General features: G+C 39.3%; 2 protein-coding genes across 2 annotated transcripts; one reads left to right on the top strand and one right to left on the bottom strand.

Moving 5' to 3' along the window:
* ace2 (angiotensin I converting enzyme 2) lies at positions 1 to 10,548 on the top strand. Its single transcript, XM_041941967.1, has 18 exons — positions 1 to 189; positions 302 to 460; positions 652 to 745; positions 1,705 to 1,848; positions 2,221 to 2,336; positions 2,428 to 2,533; positions 3,443 to 3,540; positions 3,695 to 3,867; positions 4,879 to 5,105; positions 6,340 to 6,484; positions 6,702 to 6,800; positions 7,616 to 7,738; positions 7,865 to 8,043; positions 8,910 to 8,968; positions 9,101 to 9,198; positions 9,311 to 9,427; positions 10,160 to 10,354; positions 10,446 to 10,548. The coding sequence occupies exons 1-18, from the start codon at positions 1 to 3 to the stop codon at positions 10,546 to 10,548; spliced, it is 2,424 nt and encodes an 807-aa protein (XP_041797901.1).
* A 418-nt stretch (positions 10,549 to 10,966) lies between these two features.
* On the bottom strand, positions 10,967 to 16,073 carry LOC121606433. Its single transcript, XM_041936751.1, has 7 exons — positions 16,033 to 16,073; positions 15,779 to 15,897; positions 14,401 to 14,497; positions 13,628 to 14,000; positions 13,289 to 13,414; positions 13,015 to 13,154; positions 10,967 to 12,263 (listed from the first exon to the last, which is right to left on the bottom strand). Exons 1-7 carry the CDS (start codon positions 16,042 to 16,044, stop codon positions 12,045 to 12,047), a joined length of 1,086 nt encoding a protein of 361 aa, XP_041792685.1. The 5' UTR covers positions 16,045 to 16,073; the 3' UTR covers positions 10,967 to 12,044.
* Between the last annotated feature and the right edge of the window lie 1,019 nt (positions 16,074 to 17,092).

Below are 17,092 nucleotides of genomic sequence, written 5' to 3'. Positions count from 1 at the left end.
ATGTCTGCTAGGATTTTTGTAGCGTTGCTGGCTGTGTGCTGCACTGTTTCTGCCCAGTCAGAGGTGGAGAACAAGGCGAAGGAATTTCTGCGGGTGTTCGACGAGGAGGCCACTAAACTCGTGTACCAGCACTCGCTGGCGTCATGGACCTACAACACCAACATTACAAACGAGAACGCAGAAAAACTGGTAAATATTCTGAGAATTTTTAATTCTGTAGACTGACCAGTGCTCACAAAAACAGATGTGGTGTGAGTTACTGATTTCCATAATTTGATGTGTCTGTTTTCATTCTATCCAGTCACGAGAGGGGCAAATTTGGAGCGCCTTCTACACCAATATGTCAAAAAAGTCCCAGGATTACCCCATCAATGAGATCAAAGATCCACAAATCAAATTACAGCTCATCTCCCTACAAGACAAAGGCTCTGGTGCCCTATCCCCAGATCAAGCTGCACGTGTAAGCCTCCATGTTAAATTTCATTCTGTTGATCTGTGTTTGGATGTCTCTTAAAATAAGTTCTTCTCACATTTGTAAAAGCTGCAAAGACACAAGTTTCATCTTCTGATCTGTGCTTCGACAGTAGTTTTGAGTTCATTCTATCACATTAACATTGTATCTCTGTGCTTTTCTTTTAAATCCACTTGCAGCTGAGTAACATCTTGAGTGAGATGAGTACAATCTACAGCACAGGGACAGTGTGTCTCATTGACGACCCCTTTAACTGCCAGACTTTGGAGCCAGGTACACTCTGTTAATAAGGGCCAGTTAAGGCGACGTGGCTGCCTGCTACTGTCGGCCAGATAAAGCAGTTTATAATTAACTGAGAGAAGGAAAACAGCTTTTATTCAAGTTTTTGAACTGAGGTTATGTAATCCATTTTAGAAATTATGTTATGAACTGTCATAATTTTTAGTTCTTTAATTTTCTAACAAAAAACAGGTTCAAATACCTCCATGTTTTCACTGGTGGAAACAACAATTTTGAGGTACTTTGCTTGATTTTATGCTACTTAATACTTTTACTCCACCAGTGAAATATTGTACTTTTCACTTTCCAAAATTTACTTGACAGCTATAGTCACAAGTTGCTTCTCAGATTAAAATTTTACATTAAAAACTATGTGATGATCTTATCAATGCATTTTAAAGATTTAATCATTTTTTTTCCCAAACTTACAGAAAGGCCATTTGTCTGCAGAATAAATGTAAAGATACTTTTACTTTGATAGTTTGTTTTAGTCTGGACATAGAATGTTATGTAGCTACTTTTGTGGAAGAAGCACTGAGACCTTTTACTTAATTAAAGTGTATAATGTTTAAGTAAAAGTATTTACCACAGCAAAACCACCATCTAAAAATTCTCAATGGTAAAAGTGGTAGCAAAGTATAAAAAATAAAGGCATTATTTATCCAAAATCACTTCATTCAGAATGTTATGTTTATCATATTCATATAGTATAATATCACTAATGTGTGTATATAAGGTCAGGTGATAAATGTAGTTGAGTGAAAAGTACAATATTTCCCTCTGAAATGTAGTGGAACAGAAGTAGCAATTATCCCAAAATACTACAAGTACTTGAGTAAATGTACTTAGTTACATTCCACCACTGCTTTATCATATTTGTTTTGAAGAAAAGACAAACCTTTCTTTGAGATCAGTGCACTCTGTTGCTGACTTGCATGTTCCTCCGTTTACAGGCCTGGATCATATAATGGCCAACAGCCGAAACTACTCGGAGCGCCTGCATGTGTGGGAGGGCTGGAGGAGACAGGTGGGGAAGAAGATGAGGCCTCTGTACGAAGAATACGTGGATCTGAAGAATGAAGCTTCCAGACTAAATGGTGATCCATCTCATGTCATAATGTCTTAGACTATCATTGTGAGGGTGTGTAATATTTTTAATGTGTGAATGACAGAGAAGCTGCAGTGTGGTTGATGACCTTCGTGTTGGTGCTGTTGTTAATTCTGAATGGAAACTTAATGTATCTTAAATAATTTCTGCACTTCCATATAATCCAGTGGAAATACTCAGACTAAGATCTTATCAAGGGACTGTATGCATACAAGCTAATACTCTAGATTGTGGATGGGTGAAGATAATGTCTGATAAGACTAAGGACAAACACACAGAGCTGATAGTGTAACCTTAACCCTCTCTGACACACACACACACACACACACACACACACACACACACACACACACATTTACAGGATTTGAAGACTACGGAGCTTACTGGAGATATAACTATGAGACGATAGATGAGGAAGGTCCGTACAAATACACCAGAAATGACCTGATGGAGGACGTCCGTTCTATATACAGAGAGGTATGACTAATGTCTAAACATGCCAGCAGATTTTATGTCTCGTGTTTCAGAGCAGTCATAATTAAAGACAGTAGTTTATTGTTTTTCACAGATCCTGCCCTTGTACAAGGAGCTGCATGCCTACGTTAGAGCCAAGCTTATGGAGGTCTACGAAGGAGACATTGATCCACAAGGACCTCTGCCAGCCCACCTGCTGGGTATGTCCAGGATTTTGTTCAGGACTGATCAGACCATAGGCGTCAAATTACAAACATCAACCCTGCTCGATCATGAGCTTCATTATCATCAAAGATTCAAGATTCAAAGCTTTATTGTCATGTGCAGAAAAGCTGTTGCAATGTACAATGAAATTCTTCACTTGCCGTTCTCTTTGATCATCACCCATGGAATATAAATAACTTTAAAGTCTAAAAGAAGAAGTAGAAGTAAGAAGAATACAAGCAGAATGGGGGAATGTAAATCCCTTTGCTAAATATAAAAATAGATATTATTATTTATTAATTTGGAATACTTTATATATTTATTGGAGTAGTTATGAAGTGTATTTCACCTTTCTCCATATTGAATTCTCTAAATCATTTTCACATACATAGTTATTATATATGTATTGATTATATTCAATATTGATAGACACATTCAGCAGGCAAAAGCAATTAAAGACAAAAGTGACAGTTGTGTGATTAGTAATAAAATAATTAAGTTTAATAAAGAGGCATCAGAGCAGTAAGATTTGAATGTTCGTGTAAGTTTAAAGTCGCAGTCCAGGACTTGCGTATGGCGCCCCCTGTTGCCCACGTCTACTACTACCACTTTGCTAAAGCTAAGATGGCAGACTGAGAAATAAGGGTTAGGTTTATGTTTTTGATATTTGGTGAAGACAGAATCCTGACCCTTAGGAAAATGTATTAAGTGTTTTGTTTGGTGTTATAAAAATACAGATAATAATAATAATAAATAAATAATACACAGAACATAGAAATTCAGCAGATGTGATATCATGTATATATGCCAAATCATCTTTAAATGGATTGCAACTCAGACTAAAGTCTGCTGTAGGAAGAACATGTCAGTGTCTAATTAAAGAACATGTCTTTTTGATCATTCAGGTGACATGTGGGGAAGATTCTGGACCAACCTGTACCCTCTGGTAGTCCCCTACCCGAAGAGAACAGATATTGATGTCACCGAAGCTATGTTAAATCAGGTACATTATAATGTATTAGATACCGTTATTTTTTTTTGTATATTGAACAATGTAACTGATATGCAAAAAACACACACTGCACTGAAACAAACAAGACATTTAATTTCCTCTATTGGAACTGAAACCGTTTACAAAATGTCATCTTGAATTTCAGAGCTGGACTGAGCTTCGGCTTTTCGAAGAAGCAGAGAAGTTCTTTATGTCTGTGGGCCTTTACGAGATGTTCCCAAACTTCTGGAATAACTCCATGCTGGTGAAGCCTGACGATGGCCGCGACGTGGTCTGTCACCCCACAGCCTGGGACATGGGAAACAGAGAGGACTTCAGGTGGGATAAATCCACAATCATCACACACACACACACACACATATATATAAATCTAGCCAACTCTCTGATATTGACGTTGCTAACTCTAAAATAAAACTTGTATTGGCAAACTTAGGGATTGATTAACAGCTTATACCGTATTGTCATTCTTAAAAAGTTTACATTTGGGACAGTTGACCTAAAGCAGCTCTTTTTAAAAAATATCGCCATGTGAGAATATTTATGTTTTTTTTTGTGATGTGTTGGGAAGAGTAATCAATCTGTAGATCAGTACAATAGAGCCATAAATATGAACTTGCTGGAACAATGATATTGATCAATCTGACTCATTCTTTCCTGCTGATAAAGATAACAAAAGTCAAATATTAATCCACATGATTGCCCCAGCACTCACTGATTGTCCAAATGCAAAATATCCCAGAGACATAGCAGAATTACAGCATGGTTTGACAACAGTGCAGGATTGCCAGCATGCACAAAACAGCAATGAATGTAAAGGAATATGAGCCAATAAAGAGCTTTTATGAGCAGGGTGTCATGAAACAAGCAACAAATATCATTGCCGAATGTCAACAATCCCCCTTTCTTTGAATACAAACCTCTGCCGTCAGAAAGCAGACTCTGGGGCCAAAGTGCAAATCAAAGTGCTTGATGCTGTTGTTCGTTCTGGCCTTCATCAAGCGGCTGAACTCCAACGCCAAATTTTAGTGCGATCGAGCAATGTGCAATAAATACACAGGCACCTGTGCCATTTTTAACATGTTTTTTATGTGAAGCAACTGTTTAGCATTGTGTCAAGTATGTTTTCACTTTACTCCACCAGTGTTCTCGGACAAGGACTTGATTCATTTTATTGAACTTGGGCTTCAGCGTTTGTTATATCTGACTCATCAGAAACATGTTATTGAGCTGACTTTTTTATTGGTATAGTATATCTGATACGGCGTCAGGCCACGTCCAGGTCACAAATTATAACTGCTGACAGCAACATTTCTCCCGCAATGTCGCCAGGATCAAAATGTGCACCGTGGTTAACATGGACAACTTCCTCACTGTGCACCATGAGATGGGTCACAACCAGTACCAGATGGCCTACCGTAACCTGTCCTACCTCCTGAGGGACGGAGCCAACGAGGGCTTCCATGAGGCTGTCGGAGAAATCATGTCCCTCTCTGCTGCAACACCCAAACACCTGCAGGGCCTGGGTCTCCTGCCACTCGACTTCACTGATGATAACGGTACTATTGATTTAGATAACACTGACGGTTATCAAACCAAAGAAATATAGATTCTCCTAAACATTAAAGCTGATATAATCAGTAGTTTTGTAATAACGATAGATGAAATGACTGTGGCCCCAGTTACACCTGTTTTTTCAAGTGTCTCACATGCAGTTTTTCAGATTACAGTCTTTGTTTTCTTGGGCTGCTTTGCAACTTTAGCTGCAAGGACAGAGGAGACAGACCATGGATCTAGTAGCAAAATAAAATGACACTGTGAGTGGAAAATAGTTCAGCCTTTTAGAGACAGATGTAATTACACATTTTGAACATCTGGCTAGAATGCATCTCAAACCACCTGCAGAGGCTCAAAGGAGGTTTGAGCTATTTGATTTCTTGGTTGCATTTACACTCATTTTTTGAGATTGGATAGCTGTTTGATTCACCCAAGACGCATGTATATGAAGACAATAGGTTAATGGGGTCGATCAGTATGTGAAAGAGGTTGTCTGTCGTGATGAACCTACAGAGAGTAATCATATCATCAATAATCCGACAACAATTAGCATCTTTCAGCTCATTGTTTCCAGCCTCCAGCTTTCAGTGATGTTTCCACTCGCAGATGTTTTTATTGAAGAAATGTTGTATGTACACTGTTAGAGACAGTGTGAACAAAGTGCAGCGTGCAGCTGCTGAAGAGCCAGGTATTTCCCACAGGAGTTAGTGGAGACCTAAACAGGGCTTCAAATGTATTCTGAAGTTGCTCCATGTCTGTTTGCCCTATTTGCCGTTTGCTTGCAAAGTTCACTTTATCAACTTAACTGACAACCAAAAACCCAGTTACTGCAGGTTTAACTTTTGAGGAACCACACCTTGCCCCTAGGTATGAGTAATGTGTTTGGTTGCTGCCCCTTGAATGGCATGTACAATAAAAAAAATGCTTCAGCACTTCCTTGACACACCCATATTCACCTTCAGTCAAGGTGGACATGACCTTGGGCCCTCAGTTAATTGTTATACAAACTGTCATTTACTCACCATGTCTGATTCAGGTGTCATAAATAGCATAAAAAATGCAGAATGCTAAACACTTCTACACTAGGCCCACTGAAAACGTTCCAAAAAAGAATGTATTACACTGTAAAGGTTGTGTTTCGGTACATAGTCCAGAGTTTAACTTCTAAAAGCAGACATCTTTCTGACCCTTTCACTTCATGTATTCTCAACTATTTTGTGTTTTATTGCCTTGCAGAAACAGAGATCAACTTCCTGATGAAACAGGCGCTCACCATCGTGGCCACACTGCCGTTCACCTACATGCTGGAGGAATGGAGGTGGCAGGTGTTTGCAGGGGAAATCCCCAAGAAAGAGTGGATGAAGCGCTGGTGGGAGATGAAGTAAGACCTATATGAAGCATCTGCAAATAATCCAGTTAACTTGTGCGGTCCTTCACGGATGAATTGTGTAGAAATCTGACATGTGGTGTCACTGTAATCGAAAGTGGTCCTGACATGAAAAGCGGACAAGTTGTGGTAATGTTGTGTCACCTCAGCGGCTGCTTTGCTGCAGGGCTGTGATCACAGCATCAGTGCTGACTCTCTGTTGTCATGACAGGACGGAGCTGGTAGGGGTGGTGGAGGGAGTGCCAAGAAATGAAGAGTACTGTGACCCACCTGCTCTGTTCCATGTATCTGGAGACTATTCCTTCATCAGGTAACACTCCCACTGTAAAGCTGCACTCCAAGGACATAAAACGCATCTTAACTCCAGCCACTTTCTCAAAACCAGCTTTGTTTTAGATTAAAAAACTTGCTAACATGTTTCAGTGAAATTTGGTGGAAGGTTAGGTCAAGGAACAGGAATCACTGGTTTTTGGTGAAAAACCATTCTTAACATTTCCAAAAGCACTCCTGAAAGTTTTGGCTATGTGTGTTTTGATGCAGGTTCACTTTTTTAACTCATTTTGCTTTCTAGTTTTTCATTATACTGTTCAGTTCCACCCAAAATCTTGCCAACCTCTCCACCGGAGATCTTCTTCTTATAAAGCTTGTCTATTGTTTACCAAAACCCCAAATGAGACCAAAAGGATATTCTTTTAAACATGTTCAAATACCATGTAATGACACCCATTTGTATTCAATTTTTAAAATATTCAGGACTTCAACAATTGCATTGCCGTTCTTACTGAACAAGAGAGTAAACAAAAACATTTAAAGTAGCATCCGAATTTTATAAGAAAAGCCAAACTTTATTTTCATTTATGACTTTGACTGACAAGACATGCTTTGGATGTGTGTTGAGATGTACTCTTAGTTCAGCCTTTAGCTGTATTAGGCTGAAATGAAGATTCACACAACTTTGCAAACAAGATAACAAAAGCTGTGAAAGAGATTAAGTATAATGATTAAAGAAAAAACAGTAGACCCCCAGATTAAAAAATGTTGCCCAGCTGTGCTATAAGACTTCACCTGTGTGTGTGTGTGTGTGTGTGTGTGTGTGTGTGTGTGTGTCCCTGGCTGTAAATGCAGGTACTTCACAAGAACCATCTACCAGTTCCAGTTCCAAAAAGCGCTCTGTAAATTGAGTAATCATACAGGTCCCTTGTCTTCATGTGACATTACTGGCTCTAAAGCAGCAGGAACCAAGCTGAAGTAAGAACAACTTCCTGTTCATCTGTGGAGGCTGTCACAGAATCAGATGCGGTCATTTGGGTGATACACATTTAGAAATGCAGCAAACAATAATTTATCATCATCATCATCAATGTTTTCTGTCAGGGATATGTTAAAACTGGGAAAGTCGGAGTCCTGGACCAAGGCTTTGGAAACGATATCCGGTGACGTTAGGATGAACGTCCAACCCCTTAAGGACTATTTCCAAAAACTTGAAGACTGGCTGAAGGCAGAGAACAAGAAACACAACAGGATGGTAGGCTGGGCGACAGGCAGTAAGCCATGTGAGTGTAAAAGTTACACACCTTGAAGTTTATTACTGGCCAAATCACTTTTCTGACAAACATTTCAACATTTTTGGTAATATGCTTCCTGCTTTCCTGCTTTCTCACTGTCTTATTTACCCCCCCCCCCCCCCCCCACACACACACACACACACACACACACACACCAAAAAAAAACACCACAGTGTGTCGTTTTTACACTTTGCTTTTTGTACAGAGGAGATTTGATGTGTCAATTAACAAGTTTTAGGGTTGCTGGCGGGTGGAATTTGTTACCTTTGGACAGAATGACGCCATGTTGCGACACCATTTTTCTGCAGTAGCCTAGAACAGACAAACCAAACACTGGCTCTTGAGAGTACCTTTTGCACTTTTAGCAAGTTTTGCAGCCACTGTAGGTTCTCCTCAACACTGAAAAAGGGAGGTGCGCTAGATGCCACTAAATCCTACACACTGGACCTTAAAAATCTAGAACATAATGTGCTTCGTAACTGTCCACATGATGGTGCTACTGGTTGTCCATGGGCACTTGTGTACCGAGTTTTATTAAGGCATGTTGATTATTAAAAATTGCAAGAATTACATTTTATACTTTTGCTATAGTGCCCCCTTCCAGGGAAGTGCACCAGTTTCTTTAGCCTTGTTCGCTGTCCCTGTCTGTACAGGGCATCTGAAATCAGATGCAACTGAATGATGCATTCAAGCGTAGTTATGTGTATTTGGACACACAATAATAAAACTTTGTTTGCCAATTGTAGGCAAACAGTAGAGGATATCCAAAAACAAACTCATGTTGTTCCAGGTCAACCAAATATCTGACAAAAAAGAATTCAACAATCCGAATTCATGATTTGATTTCTTTACAGATGACAAATATTCCATCACAGTGAGACTAAGTTTGAAGTCTGCCATGGGCGATGACGCTGTGAGTATTAATCATTATTAGAAGTGTTATTACTTATATAATATCTGGCTACACTCAACATAAATTTTGCACCTTCAAACTGCAGTCTGTTTGATACCAAGGCAAATATTACTCAACTAAAATATGTTTCAGTATCCCTGGAACGACAACGAGATGTTCCTGTTCAAGTCCAACATTGCATTTGCTGTGAGGCAGTACTACACCCAAAAGAACCAGACCCTTCTCCTCACGTCAGTATTAACTGCCACAATAAAACAATGGCAACACTTTATGCTTTGTTTCCCTCTGACTGTCTTTTGTTGCCACATTTACTTGAGAGCTTTCCTTTGTTTGCACCTGCAGAACAGAGAATGTCCTCACAACTAAACCAACTGATAGAATCTCCTTCAACATGACCGTCACAGATCCAAGATATTCCCTCTCATATATCCCAAAGCATGAAGTGGAGGCTGCCATACGGTGAGGCAGTAGCTTCATTCAACACACAATTGACCTGAATTAATTTTGAATAATTTTCAGTCACGCTATCTCAGGGGTTGGATATGTCTAATGGATGGATTGACATGAAATTTTCTTCAGACATTCATGTTCCCCAGAGGATGAATACGAGTGACTTTGGTAATCCCATGAATTTCTCTCCGGTCCTACAAGCAGGTCACAGATTTCACTTATCCAGTAAAATATGTCAACATCCACTGGATAGATTGACACAAAATTCTGCACCGTCATACGTGGCTCCCAGACAATGCATCTAGCACCACCGTGACTACTCCTGTGGTGCGGATATTCGTGTCAGCCATAACTTTATCGCTCAACTTTTCATCTAGCACCATCATCAGGGCAAACATGTCAATGTGTTCAGCATTTTTGTTCATGATCAAATACCTGCAAAACAAATGGCATTCCCATTAACTTCAGCTGTACTTTGTGCTTAGTGCTAATTAGCAAGTGTTAGCATGCTAACCTGATTCAGTTAACTATGGCAGTGGACGTGCTAAACGTTATTCTTACTTAACATAGCATGTCACTCGTCATTGTGAGCATATTAGCATACTAATGTTAGCATTTAGCTCAAGGCGTAACCTCACAGAGCTGCTGTGGCAGTCGACAAAATTCATATCATCTCTGTGACCTTTCTCTTAAGACATTCAGTTTTGAGCAATAATAAACCCATTTCAATAATGATCCCAGGATGTTTCGAGGCCGAATCAACGGTGCCTTCCAACTGGATGACAGTACGCTGGAGTTCGAGGGTATCCTACCAACACTGGCCCCTCCCGTGGAGCAGCCGGTGGAGGTGTGGCTGGTGGTATTTGGGGTGGTCATGGGAATCGTGGTGCTCGCAGGCATCTACCTCATCGTCTCTGGTGTCAAAGAGCGCAGAAAGTGAGTTTACTCTCGAGACCGAGAACATTTCTGCCATGTTAGACGAATAACCTGCGTGACTGTGAGACATGTTTTTCTTGTGTGTTTGTAGGCAACCCCCAGTGGCAGGCGTTGAGAATCCATACGATGAAAAGCTTGAAGGAAAACCTAACAAAGCCTTTGAGGACAGTGAGGATGAACTAACTGGATTCTGAAAGTGAAAATTCATCAACATAACTGCTAAATGTGTGTGTCTGTAAAAGTTTTTCGACTAGTTTTACCTGTACAGACAGTTGTATAGTGAATACCCTTGTATAATTAATTGTAAAAATAGTATACTTAACTGTTCTATTTAGTGTATTAAAAATATATAAGTACTTAACATAAACTTAACAAGACTTAAGTTCACTTGACTGTGTTATTTTGAGACATCATTAGGTTTTGATATAAGTGTATTTAAGTATACTTTTTGTAGTAACGATAGACATTTACCTTGTACTTTGTGTATACTTCAGTTATGTTAAGTACTTTGAACGCATATTAATATACATTAAATAAACTGCAAATATATATTATATATAATATAATATACTAAATGTAAACACCATACCCGAAGTAGCAATTTAAGCAAATTTAAGTTCCATTTCAAGTAAGTCTAATTCAAAAAGTGTATTTAAATACAATTATTATAACTGAAGTTAAGTTGTGCTACTTAAATATCATTAATACACTCAGCACACAATAGTCAGACATAGCACAGTTAAAGTACAGAAATCATAGTACACTTTTGAGTACAATCAAAACATATATAGAGTATTTCAATAACACCTGACAATTTGATTTAATTGTATTAGTTTCAAGCATTATTAAGTGTCATGCTGCTCAAATTCAGGATAGTAGATCTAGAGAACAACAATTGTGTTTTTCTGTATAACTTTTTAATATTTAATATTGTGTGCAAGGCTTTGATGGTCAGACATTTTTATAACACTATTTGATACTTCCACTTGTTTTAAAACATCTAATTAAATGTTGTTAATTCATATCTGGCAGACAGTTGCATAAGAAAATGGAATAATGCAAAAGAAAATATTCATTTGTTCATACCAACAAACCAGTCATTAAGAACTTGTTCTTGTGTTAATACATTGAACTTGTGTTTATAGTTTAGACCATATGCAATTTTACTCACAAAATCTCTTATTAATGTACTGTACATTAGAAAGTGTTAAATAAATAAAGTTATTATCACATCACCTTGTTTTATATACTTATAAATTTAGATTTTTTTATGAATGTCGCACCTTGAACACAAAATATTAATGCTTGCATGTGTGTATCAATCTTTATGTATCAGATTGAAAGGTCACTTTAAACAACAAAACTGATAACCAAAAATGACATCACATATCTAAGTCTGGTCCACACACACACACACACACACACACACACACACACACACACACACATAACATTTTTTTAACTACTGTATATATAGTTGTATGATACATATCTACGCACTTCTGCAATAGCAGAATTTGACGCAGTGACACTGTTTCTGTCACTGGACCAGGTGGCTCAAACAAACGAGCTCCTCTCATGTTTTTCTTTTGTTTAACATCATCTTCAAGTCCCAAATAAAACTCACATGAGAATTTCAAAACTGACTTGACTGAGAACTGCGAGTAGGTCTGAGGAAAGTGATTCTCCATCACTTCTGAATAATGAAGAAGAACGATTGCTCTTCCCTCCCCCCGTCTAAGGTCCCCATTTCCACGAAGTCCCTGTTGACGATTTGGATGAACCAGCCAAGATGGAGCGCCGACTCAAACTTCCGCTGTTTTGACCGGTCAGACTTCATGTAGAAGACGTAAGAGAGGGTGCTCTCATCGCTCTTGGAGATCTGCTTCAGCCTCTGCTTTTCGCATGTCTACAACAACAAATGTGTGGAGAGCACAGGTGGCGGATCAACATCCTTGCAAGTATCACAATAATCAACTTGTTTGAACTCTCTTTGCTCTAAAGCCTGCATCCATTTAGCATCTCTTTACTCTTACTTTCCTGTAACAGTAATAAGACTGGATGTTGGTCATTCAGTCTGTCCACCACTTTGATCCAGACTGATGCATCAACAAATATTTAATGGCGTCCAATTAAATCTTCAATAGGTGTGCATGGTTCCCTCATAATGAGCTATGGTTGTGGCCCTGGAACATATTATCTCTACTGACTTACTATGCAAAAGATTGCAATGTGGTCATTTATGACCAAATACCTGCACAACTAACACCATTCACACTGCCCTCAGCTGAACTTTATGTTTAGTGCTAATTAGCACATGTTAGCATGCCAACACGCTAAACTAAGACAGTGAATGTGGTAAACGTTATGCTATTTAACATCTGCACGCTAGCATTGTCACTTTAAGCCTGTTAGCATGCTAAGGTTAGCATTTATCACCACTGTGCCAGCCTCACAGAGATGTTAGCACGGCTTGTTGCTGTGTGTACCAAACTTTTTAGAGGAGCAAGTCACAAGTAGCCTAAGACCCAGGTCAAGTTGTAGTTCAAAACTACGTAAAAAAATACCGCACATGCTTCCATGTGACTTAAAACTGTCTGAAACAGGTGGATACACCTTCAGTCTAACTCTGTGTCCACTCTCTCAGTAATAGTTATTACCTCCACTTGCAGGAACACCTTCTCTCCTTCCTTGCAGCACCTGAGGAAGCAGTTGGACTCGGTCAAGTTCAGGACCACTGGCATTCCTCTGAAAATCCTGTCCACAGTGTTTGACTTGTAGGAGTAGATGGTGATCTTCTCTGAACGCACAAGAATCAAAAGGAAATGAGCACACAACAATGTGCAGATGAAGAGTGTCTGTAATTAAAAACTCATCTGTGATTGCTGCCATCTGGATATTGTGAATGTGTGCATGCTGCTCTGAATGACAAACCTGGATTTGGTGAAACATAGAGGGTCCTTTGGGAACAGAGACCTCTGAGGTATTGGTGAGTGGGCACATGTTCAATTGCAGCGTTGAACAGCTTCTCCTGTCTGAAAGTCCCACCTCCTCTTGGAACTTTAAGTGATACAGGAGACAACGTTTCATTTAAATAACTGGTCAGGTCATTTAATAGTTCACAAAAAAAAACCTAGAGTAAAAGTTAAATATATTAAAGGTAGAATAGAATTTAATTTGTGCTACTAACTAATTAAATAATTATATATATAACAATGATTATTATCTGGGAAGAGAAAAGAGGGCAAGAAAGGAGATTAAAACCTTACTCACCTAGTGTCACCGTGCTGGATTCTGACACCACCACCACATCATTCAAGGTGCATCCTGTCCCGTGACATCCCTGACAGGGGCTCCCATCGTTGCAGCCCCTCCCTCTCACCACGGAGATGCTGGTTTTCGTCATGGAAACAATAAGCAGACCGCCCCCCTCCCCATTCTCCTCATTTTCGGCTTTGCAAACATCCTCCTCAACAACCGCATCCTCCCTTCCCTCCCCGTCCCGCCCCTCCTCCAAGTCTTCCTCCCTCCTCATCTCCATGCTGAAACTGAGCTCTGTGGACTCCTTGGAGACGGGATGTAAAGTGTCCTCAGGTGGGGAGGACTCCTCAGGGTGCCATTTCACCCTGTTGGCCTTGTGCACCGTCTGAGGAGCAGAGGGAGGGGTAAATAAACAGCTAGTGTTACAAGATGTGTTCTTCCTCTGGTGAAGACCTACACGTAGTGCAATCTTGTGTCATGCTGACATTTCAAGTTCAATATAATTTAACATAAAATACTGTTCATGTAATTCAAACAATAACAGTTTAAGTTCAAGGTTTTATTTTCATTCAACCTGATGACTAACAGTGAAAAAACAGGTGCAGCTCTTGTGAAAAGGCTCAACATGGAGTGGTTTTTGCAGGTGAATTCTAACAGCCACACGTATATATTCAGCTTGGGGAAAACTTCTAGAGGCCCTGTTTGACAGATTTTTCTCTTAAAATAAAGATGAATAGTTTTATGCAGCAATACATCCAGGAGATGCTGTGAACCCCTGAACTCACCAGCATTGGATTACCCTCCGCTAGCATTTCTGCCAGCTCCTCAGGTGTGAGATGCTGCAGGTCTATGCCGTTTACCTGCATCAGTTTGTCTCCTCTCCTGAGAAGAAACAGAAAACATACACAGCACATGCTTAAGTAAGAGTTTTTAGTTATACCCAGTGACAACATTAATGTAATAAGTCATACAGGAAAAACTCTAGTTTGCCATTTGGCTGCTGTATCGCCATCTGAAGTGTAACAGACTTTTCTGCGTCCACTCCTCCTTTATTTGGAAAATAAAGAAGCTGCGATTATTTTTCTATTAAAACTTTTTGTTTACACTAGTGTCACCCAGTTCGTTTATTTCTGCATCCTTGCATTAATGATCGTCTCTTAGAAAGTAAGTGAAAGCCTTGAAAACTTGGGCCACTTTCCTCAATCAGCTTTTTAATATGAGTAATATGAATGGATGATTTAATATGAATAGTTGTGTTTATTTCATATTAGAGGCTTCTGCATTTCTGAGGCTCAGCTGGAAACAGTGATGTCACATACCCGTGCACCAATCAGGATTCAGCAATACGAGAGGGTCATAAGTTTGTCACTCAAAAAATCAGCTCTGCAATGTTAACAAGTTAACAACATAATCTGCAGATTGTTTTTTTTAAATATATAAATCCATCAATTGTGTAGCCTTGGAAATATAAATGAACTATAACGAAGATTCCCACAGGCCGAGGAAGTTTCTTCAGATTTCTTTCTTTTTTAACAGTCCAAAACCCCAAATTTACATTTACTATCATATATGACAGAGAAAAGCAGGAGTTCACATTTGAGAATCTGAAACCAGCAAATGTTTGGGATTTTTGAATGATAAATGTATGTATAATTGTATTAAAACCATCCATTGCTGTTTACAAACCCCATCAAAAAATTAAATAGAGAGTGGTAGAATATTCGAGCAGCAGCCAATCATCCAGTTTTGTCCTGCTGGAACCATCTGAACTTCCAAATCATGAATTAAAACACTTTTTTTTTGTCTACCAGAGTTTTCTTTTTTAATATTCTCTATAGTCTTTTTGTTTGTGCCTTAATTGACTGTGACAAAATTAGACAGTTATTGTAAACTTTACTTTTTGCTTACCATATTGTTTGTTTTAATGGCCTTTTAATGTTCCTTTCCTTTTTTATTCCTTAATTCATCTATTTTTTGCATTTAATTTCACCTGCACTGGAAAGCACAGCGCCGGTCAGTGCTTGAAAAGTGCTGCACAAATAAAATAATTCTTATTCTTGGTTTTATTTTTGTAATAAAATGACACAATAAACAGGTTTTCTACAAGCGCAGAAGAAACCATTTTGTCATGTCAGTCTGTGTTAGTGTGGGATTGTCTTATACCTGGCAAACGCTTTCACACTACTCGCTTTTTTGTACTTCATCACGTTTTTCACTTCATACTGATGCTTTCCTTCTTGGACCCGGTGGACGATCAGCATGCCTCCCTTAACCAGAGAATCCTGAAATTTGGGAATAAATGAACAAACTTTTTTTTAACATCAAACAATATACACAATCACAATATTTTAAATGTGTCTCATATGTTGCAGCATTCAGTGTTAAAGATATTAAAGATTTTAGATTTTGTCACCCACTCTCAGATCCATGGTGCCAGCTGTGTCCGCCGCCGATAACGCCAAAGTCTGAAGCCGACGCCAGTGACTGCGACGCTCTTTTAAAGCCCTCAGTGTGTTCGAGCTTCTGCTTTGCACGGACAGAAGGGGAAGTGGGAATGGGGGGTTCATGGATACTGTCAGGGACGGGGAACTGATGTCAGAAGAGGAAGTCAACGAAGATTAGTAAATCTTAAATAAAAAACAAGGACAGAGTGTACATCTGATTTTGTTAGAAAGCAGAACTTGTGACAAAGACAAGGTGAGAAAACATCAATCAAAGCATTTCATGTAGATTTTCTTGCAGGTGAGCAATCCCTAACAGCAAGCAGAGGCCCCCCGCACACACCCTACTGCAACAGTAAACATCTCATATAAATCAGCTTTTTCTTCTCCTGGATGTTCACTTCCTCAACCTTTAACGACACCAATAACTTTAGACAATAACAGCAGTGTCACTGTCAACAGTTAGCAAGAAGACATACAATCCTGAGCAGAGAGAAGAGGAAATGACACCAGTCCGGCTCACAGTATGTCACATTAAACATGGGAACTACTAGAAAGGTATTACTTCCTCTATGACAGTAAATGACTCTGTAGCAGAGAGTTAACAATCTAATTTTCTACTGCGTGTGCTTCTGTCCCTCTAGAAACGGAAGCCATCACTAACGGTAATAATACACTAATAATAATCACTCCACCACCTCTATTGACGTGTAGAAGTCACAACCTCCTTGACTCAGACATGTTTCCCTCTCTGAAGGCAACCATCCAAGTTGCCCTAACAGTGCCTGTAAGCAGCTGCTCGTGTGAAAGGTCCTTTAGTGCACTGCGTCGGCTGCATTCCTGGCTGCGTCAAACAATGGGTCAGAAAAGACTTCACAGTCTTGCAGTCATGTCAGTTGAAAAGACAAGCTTCAGCATCTGAGTCACAACAGAGTGATAGACCGATTTGCCACCCTTAAAAACAGACAGCATTCTTTGATGCTTCCATCTAACTCGCAAGTGTAGCCATCTTTTCGTCAGTGATGTAAACACACTT

This window comes from Chelmon rostratus, chromosome 1, assembly GCF_017976325.1.
Source record: "Chelmon rostratus isolate fCheRos1 chromosome 1, fCheRos1.pri, whole genome shotgun sequence".
NCBI lineage: Eukaryota > Metazoa > Chordata > Actinopteri > Chaetodontiformes > Chaetodontidae > Chelmon > Chelmon rostratus.
This window is presented reverse-complemented; position numbering and strand designations above follow the sequence as displayed.